This window comes from Eptatretus burgeri, chromosome 2 (genome assembly GCF_056783735.1).
Source record: "Eptatretus burgeri isolate ZD-2024b chromosome 2, Ebu_testis_v1, whole genome shotgun sequence".
NCBI lineage: Eukaryota > Metazoa > Chordata > Myxini > Myxiniformes > Myxinidae > Eptatretus > Eptatretus burgeri.
The window spans coordinates 68,457,488-68,465,173 of NC_140962.1; the positions used below are offsets into that span (position 1 = coordinate 68,457,488).

General features: G+C 44.7%; 1 protein-coding gene across 9 annotated transcripts in view; it reads right to left on the minus strand.

Annotated features, from left to right (window-relative positions):
- ALS2 (alsin Rho guanine nucleotide exchange factor ALS2) overlaps positions 1-7,686 on the minus strand; it is a 276,431-nt gene that overhangs the window by 224,804 nt on the left and 43,941 nt on the right. For all 9 annotated transcript variants that reach the window (XM_085869620.1, XM_085869622.1, XM_085869617.1 and 6 more), the window contains 2 exons: positions 5,315-5,477; positions 4,926-5,057 (listed from right to left, as the gene is read on the minus strand). In XM_085869620.1, coding sequence (XP_085725746.1) covers positions 4,926-5,057; positions 5,315-5,477 — 295 coding nt within the window. The remainder of the gene's footprint in view (positions 1-4,925; positions 5,058-5,314; positions 5,478-7,686) is intronic.

Consider the following 7,686-nt stretch of genomic DNA (forward strand, 5'->3'; position numbering starts at 1 on the left):
CCAGTGGAGGTGAGAGTGCCACAGGCAGTGTTTTGTGCAGTTTAGTTCCTTATTTACATAAACAGACAACTGATGTTTTGGAAAACCTTTTTGGAGAAGGTTCTACATTGTGTTGCACAATACACACCATTCCATTAACAGCGAGTTCACTCTGTGCAGGTTTGATAAATTAACCATCTTTCAATTCTGGTAAATCTTAGTCTGACCCTGTCAATGTAGAAGGACTGCAAATTAACCCACCTGTCTAATCAGCTACCAGATTTCCACGATCAGGTCCGAGAAGAGGTCCAACCATTTCAGATGGTGGTCCTAAACATCAGTCATGACCGAGACTGAGCTGACCATACACTGTATAAAAAAAGCTGGCAACCAAACGCTGATTCAGACTGGGCATGTCATTGATCGGAAAATTACAACTACTTGCATCTTGCAAAGGCTATTGTTCTTTTGTCAATGGAGAATTGCTCTTTCTGATGGGATGTAACCCAAACGTATATATATATATATATATATATATATATATATATATATATATATATATATATATATATATATATATAAATATGTTGTTAGTCTTTCAGCTCTCCCGTTAGGGATCGCCACAGCGGATCATCCGTTATGATCTGCAAACTGATTTGGCATAGGTTTTACGCCGGATGCCCTTCCTGACGCAACCCTGGTCGCCTCTGACGACACAGGGATAGGGATTGGGTTTCGCCATGATTCCGGGCTGCCCTACACCCTCTCATAGCACGGCCCAGCACAGAGCTCCCGTCCTCAAGCGATCCTCCAACCCAAGCCTCCGAGTAGCCGGATTACAGGCGCACACTACTACGCCCGGTATATAGACAAATATATATATATATATATATATATATATATATATATATATATATATATATATATATATATATATATATATATATATATATATATGTCTTCTAGATTCTGCAGAATTGAAATCTCCCAACCTTGTTGGCTACTCCCATGATAAGACCAAAATACAAGGCCTGTTGCTCTCATTGCAGGCAGACTGGTGGCCTTTATTATACACCGCCGTTCCAATGATCTAGTTCCCTTTGTTCCCTCTCATCCGATGCAGCTCCTCCAGGATATGAGCATTCATCCAGTAAACCCCTCATTAAAACTCCAAAATCCAGGCTTACCGCACACCTCCAACCAGTTGTTCCTATTTTCTACAATTTATGAAACCACCTCCGATTGTCAGGTCAGGCCAGATTAGATCTGTGACTTGCTACAGGTATCATGTAAACCTGTACTAACCTGTTTCATGCGAGGGTTGTTGGTGACTAAACCATCTACTCCCACCAGGTTTCCTGTTGAGGAGGGTGTTTGGATATGGACACCCAGGGGGATGAAAAACAAAACCTGTCAAAGGGTGGAGGAACTCCTTGTGAGCCAACGGCTATCCATATCTAGTGCCAAACTGTGTCCGCAGATGTCCTCCTGCACTTTGGTTACTTTGCTTTTTCGGAGGTCGGTGGCAGGATTTTAATTCCGGCCACTGTAAAACCCTTCACTCCACAAAACGCAAGAACAACGCAAAGAAAATTGAAAACCCACTCTGTGGGAGCACCTCCTGTGCAGCTGCCCTTCGCAGGGCAGCTCACTGGTTGACGGGATTGGGGCAAACCTTTTGGACCTCCACTCTGATGACAAGAGGAAAACCATGGGGGGACCTTCCTTGGTCAGAATGCGGTGGTGTGTGTCTGGGTGGTGCCGAGGTGTAATCCACCAGATGGCGGTCTCCTTGGGTTAACCTGAGGCGGTCCCTTTGGGTGAGTGCCTGGAATGTCCGATCACTAAGAGAGGATGATCACCTGTCTCTGTTATCATCTGAGCTCAAGCATTTGAACAATGGTATTGCAGCACTCTCCGACATTCGGAGACCGCATAGTGGTGACCATGGTGGGTGGTTACACCTCCTATTGGTCTGGTCGCTCTGATGGTAACCATGCCAAAAGAGTTGCTGTAGCTTTGTCCAATAAGCTGACTCCAAAGATAATCAAGGCAACACCGGTCAACGAGCGAATGAGATGAAGGATTGGTCACTCCTTGGGTGGCACTTCCCTGGTCTCTGAATATGCTCCGACTGATGCGAGTGATCTTGCCATGAAGGATCCGATCTATGCCACACCAGAGTCTGTGGATGATCAGTGCCCCAGGCAAGATACTCTTCTAGTCTTGGAGGATTATCGACTGGAACTGAGGGAGATGGTCATGACATGTTGGTCCCCATGGGTCTGGAACTGTGAACCAGAATAACACTATGTTCCTTGACTTTGCAAGAAGTCATGGACTTATGGTGGCCGGTTCATGGTTTCAGCACCCACAAGCTCATTGCTGGACTTGGTATTCCAGCGCTGGTGGTGTGGCAAAGGAGATTGACCATGTCCTCGTTGATGGTCACTGGAGGATGAACCAGAACTGCAGGGTCTACCGGAGTGCTCAGTTCCTCAATACTGACCACGAGCTTGTTGTCGCAACTCTAAAGTTGCAGCTTAAATCCAGGAGAATGGTACCGTCCCAGCCTTGACTGGATGTTGGCAAGGTCAAGGATGAGAGGGTAGCTGAGGAGTTTGCGAACAGGCCGAGTGGAGATTTGGGGTGTCTGGGTGCTTTATGAAGTCCTGAAGAATTGTGGAGTGCCTTCAAGACCACCATCTTTGATGTTGCGGGTAGATGTCTTGGAACTCACCATCGGGCAAAGAAGAATTTTTGTCTCTCAAGGGATACTGGATACCATTGACCAGAGTCGCAGGGCCAGACTGAATGGCAGAGCTGAGCTGATCAGTGAGTTGAGGCAAAAAACTGTACATGTGCTGAGGGTGGACAAGGAGCCCTATGTGCAAGGAATCTGAGGGGGTAGAGCATCACCTGGAGTCAAGTGATTCTCGTCCTGTTTACAGGGGAATTTGCGCATTGCATTCATCCAAGCCCGTCCCTCGATGTGCTGCAGTTAGAGCGGAGGGTGGTGGGCTCTTGACAGAAGAGTCCAAAGTGAAGGCCCGCTGGGCCGGATGCTCTGAGCGGCTGTACCAAGCTGACCCAACAACTATTAGCCTGGATGTCAGGGGTGTTAGCATCCCTATTGTTGACCCTCCAATCAACTGTGATCCACCTTCGTTTGTGGAAACACAGACTGCGGTGAACCGGTTGAAATGGGTAAAGTTCCTGGGATCTGTGGCATCCATGCTGAACTTCAACGCTGGTGGAAATGCTGTACTCATGTTATTGCATGCAGTTATGTGCTCTGCCTGGAAAACAGGCAACATCTCAACTGATTGGAAGAGGGGCCTTGTTGTCCCTCTCTGGAAAGGGAAGGGTGATCGCCAGGACTGCAACAATTACTGAGGGGTGACGCGCATCTCAGTGCCGGGCAAGGTCTTTTCTCGGATAATTCTCGATCGGGTTCGCCAACATCTCCTTGAGCACCAGTGCAGTCAGCATTTACACAAAAGAGGTCAATTATTGACCATATCCTTACCCTTCGGGTCCTCACCGAATGCAGATGAGTTTCGGCAGGGGTGGCTTGCAGCCTATGTTGATCTCTGCAAAGCGTTCAATTTAGTGAATTTGGATGCCTCTGGAGGATTCTTGGTCATTGTGGGGTGCCACCAAAACTGATTAATCTTATGTCTGAACTATACTCTGGGACAGAGAGTGCTGAGAGATTTGGTGATACCATCTCTGACTTATTTCCCGTTGTCACTGGAGTTCGTCAGGGGTTTCTACTGGCCCCCACACTTTTCAGCACTTGTATGGATTGGATTCTGGGGAGGATGTCAGAGAGATCAAGGTTTGGTGCATTGCTGGGAATGTCAAGATCTCCGATCTCAATTTCACAGAGGATGCAGTAATCTTTGTGAAGACTCTCAATATCCTTTTGGGGGCCCTCGAGGTGCTGAATGAAGAGTCGGAGCTGCTGTGCTTACCGGTCTCCTGGGTCAAAACTAAGATCCAGGCTTTCAGTGATATCTTGGATGTTGCCATCTTGTCTGTACCTGTTTGTGGTGAGGATGTTGAGGTCACAGAGAGATTCACTTACCTTGGCAGTGATAATCACGTCTCTGCTGGCTGCAAGCCAGAGGTCAATTTACATTTGGGTCATCCCTGGGGAGTCATGGAATCACTGGATCATGGAGCATGGCACTGTCGGTACCTGTGCAGGACAACAAATGTCTGAGACTTCAGGTACTTGGTGCTTCCAGTCTTGCTCCACAGATGAGAGACGGACTCTGACCAGGGATCTGAGAAGGAGACATAATTCTTTTGGTACCAGATCTGTTTGGAGAATTATTGGCCATCACTCGGCAGACTTTGTGTCCAACGAGCAGTTGCTGAGACTCAAATAAGATTTGTTACCTGCATAGACCGTGAGCGTCAGCTGCAGTTGCATGGACATGTGGCTCGTTTTCCTGATGCTGATCCTGCTCACAAGATTCTCTCAGCGAGCGGACATCGTGAGTGGAGGAGGCCAATGTGCCGACCATGTAACTCATGGTTGCATCAGATTTGTCAGCATCTCAAGGAGATGGGGACGGGTCAGGCATCTGCCTTGGGGTGGCCAGATAGAGGACAAGGAGAAAGTGGACGCAGCAACGTGCCTCTCCGGTGCATGCTCCCATACCTGACCCGAACTTTCAGAGGCAGATGAATCACGTTTTCCTTCCAGTACTTCAAAAGCAGGCAGTCCACCACCATCTCAAGTCATCCCCCATTCACTCTACATCACTAAACTCTCTGACTTGCAGATTGCTGTCTCTTCCTCTTCATCAGATTTTTTTGTTTCATTTAATTTCCTCGATCTATGCATGGATTGGATGCAACAGTTCCTTCTCCAAAAGCCTGTGCTTTGTAATATGTTGGCAATTTTGCACTTAAGAAAACAATGGTATACTCACAGAAAGCTTTGTGGGACATGATACCCAAAAGAGTCTGGTCTTCTCAGCATCTGCTTTCTGTTGCGTCCAGAAAGTCGCAAGGCTTTCCCACAAGGTGTGAAGACCAGAGAAAAACTGTTCCTTGACAGAGTCCTAATCATACAAGTTCATATCAGGGAAGTAAACGAGGGATCAACAAATATAATTACTGTATCGTTCTTCATTCACCAATGAATAAACATCTGATTTGTTATAGTTATTACAGCAAGAGGATGAGACGATTAACTGTGAAGAAAGAAAAAAAATTAAGGAAAAAGTTACCAACAACAAGTCAAATTGCATGCAAATCATTCTCCTCCACCACCACCCCCAGTTATTTGAAGTCAAGATCGAATTCAAGTATTGCGTACCTTCGGCCAGAAAATGTCCAACTTGCCAATGAACTCTTCATATTGCTGGACGTGGGTTATGGGAAATTCGAGCAAATTAATGAATGACTGGGCCGGAGAAGGAACCTCATCGAGCTGGGGCCAGTATTCCTGAATGTTCTGCAGGGCATTCTTGGTTGTCTCACTGATCGCAGAAAGTACAAAAGTATTTGTGAGTGCAGAAATGGTAATTATTATCACTCCAATTCCCACTCAAAAACCACTTAAATCAATGGAATAACCATCATGAAGCACATGCAGCAGAATCTATCAGTAATTATTAAAAAAAAGATAAAACAAAATTAAAAAAAAAAAACGAGAAGGCCACTTGGTAGTGTACATTCCTCCACCAAGCAATGCCTGATCCACGAGAACATATTGGGCCCAATACATTTTTGAACAAGAACGGGCACTCATAGAGCGCATACCTTCGCCGCCACTACTTTTTTTGTTCTTGGTATGAGTGTGGGGAACTGGTTTCATATGAATGGTCTTATGACACATATTACATATCTATAATGTCATGACCCTCCCCCCGACTTTCGGGGGCTACGGACTAAACAACAATCAACTCACGTCGTTTTGGCGAGTCTTCACTCGCAAGCTCGGTGAATACAACGTTTCAACAAGAGAAGGTAATCTCGTTTGATGCTGGTTTCATGCAAATCGAATAAGAATTGACTGAGTTATGCCGAAAACCGCATATTTTTCAAGGGCGTGACCCCCCCCCCCCGACATTTTACCCCAACCAGTGACATGTGTTACGACGTCATTGTGTCACAAGATTGGGCATTAAATTCTGAACATTTTGGTGCTGGGTTCATGTAAAGCAGACAAGAATTGACCGCGTTATGACAAAAACTGCATATTTTTCAAGGTCATGACCCGCCTGACCTTTGACCCCTAACTGGTAACAAGAGTATGGGCGTCATATTGCATATCACAAGATGAGGCGTTGAATTCTGAACATTTTGGCGTTAGTTGCATGCAAATTGAATAAAAATTGACCGTGTTATCGTAAAAAGACGATTTTGACCTTTTCGTGACCTTGACCTTTGACCCGAACGATCCCAAAATCTAATCGAATGCTTCCTGGCTAATAACCAATCATCCCACCAAATTTCATGCAATTCGGTTTAATACTTTTGAGTTATACGAATCACAAGATTACAAATAAATAAATAAATAAATAAATAAATAAATACACGCCAACCAAAACATAACCTTTCGCAGAATGCGAAGGTAACTACCATGCTCTATATCGTTTTTGGCCCCACCTCTCAATGGTGAAGAATCACTTTAAAAAACATAAATTATCATCATATCCAAATCTGGATCCGGATTCAGAGCTTCACCAAAATTGAATCAATTCTTCCTTGTCACACACCCAACATGTCCTTGAAGTTTCGTCCGAATCCGTCGCAACCCTGGTCCTGATCGCCTCTTACAACACAGGGATATGGTACACCTATTTTAACCGGGGTATACACCGGCCCAGTCCACTGGTACTCATTTCGCCGACCTCGGAAGGATGATAGGCTGAGTCAACCCCCTGGTGTATTAATTCAGTGGGCCAACGGGAATTGAACTCAGAACCTTTTGGATCCCAAGCCGCTGCCCTAACCACTGTGCCAACACCAGGCTATATATATATATATATATATATATATATATATATATATATATATATATATATATATATATATATATATATATATATATATATATATATATATATATATATATATATATATATATATATATATATATATATATATATTAGACAAGGCGTAAGTCGTCACCATCGGGACCGAGAAAAAAAGTGATGACTTAGACATGTGACGACTTGCGCGTATGCGAACATTCATGATGACTGTGGGGTGAAGGATGAAGTCGCGCGTGGCCTGGACACGTACGTGTGAGAGGGCGCAACAATCTCGAAGCCGGCTCTTGTACCAAAAGGGAAGCACAATCCTCAGGGCATAGGTGGGGGTTCATTGGTGAGTTGGAAAGTGATCAAGCAAAGATGGAATTCATGAATCACTTTATCAAAAGTAAAGACAATGAACAACTGTAAGACAACTCGTATACCATCGGTGATGGTATATGACCATCAACAAATGTGGAATGAATGGCTGTTAGAATTCATTCATTGGAATGAATGTAAAATGAGTTTTCATATGGAATGAAAACTCATATACCATCGACAAATTACATGATACACAGTCATCGTGATGACTACCACTCAATACCTATGTGAAAGTGAGTGCGGTGATGTACAAAACAAGCCAATATAAAACTATGATCGGACTTCAACACGAAGCTCGATCGATCCTTTACTCCTTCGCCAGAGA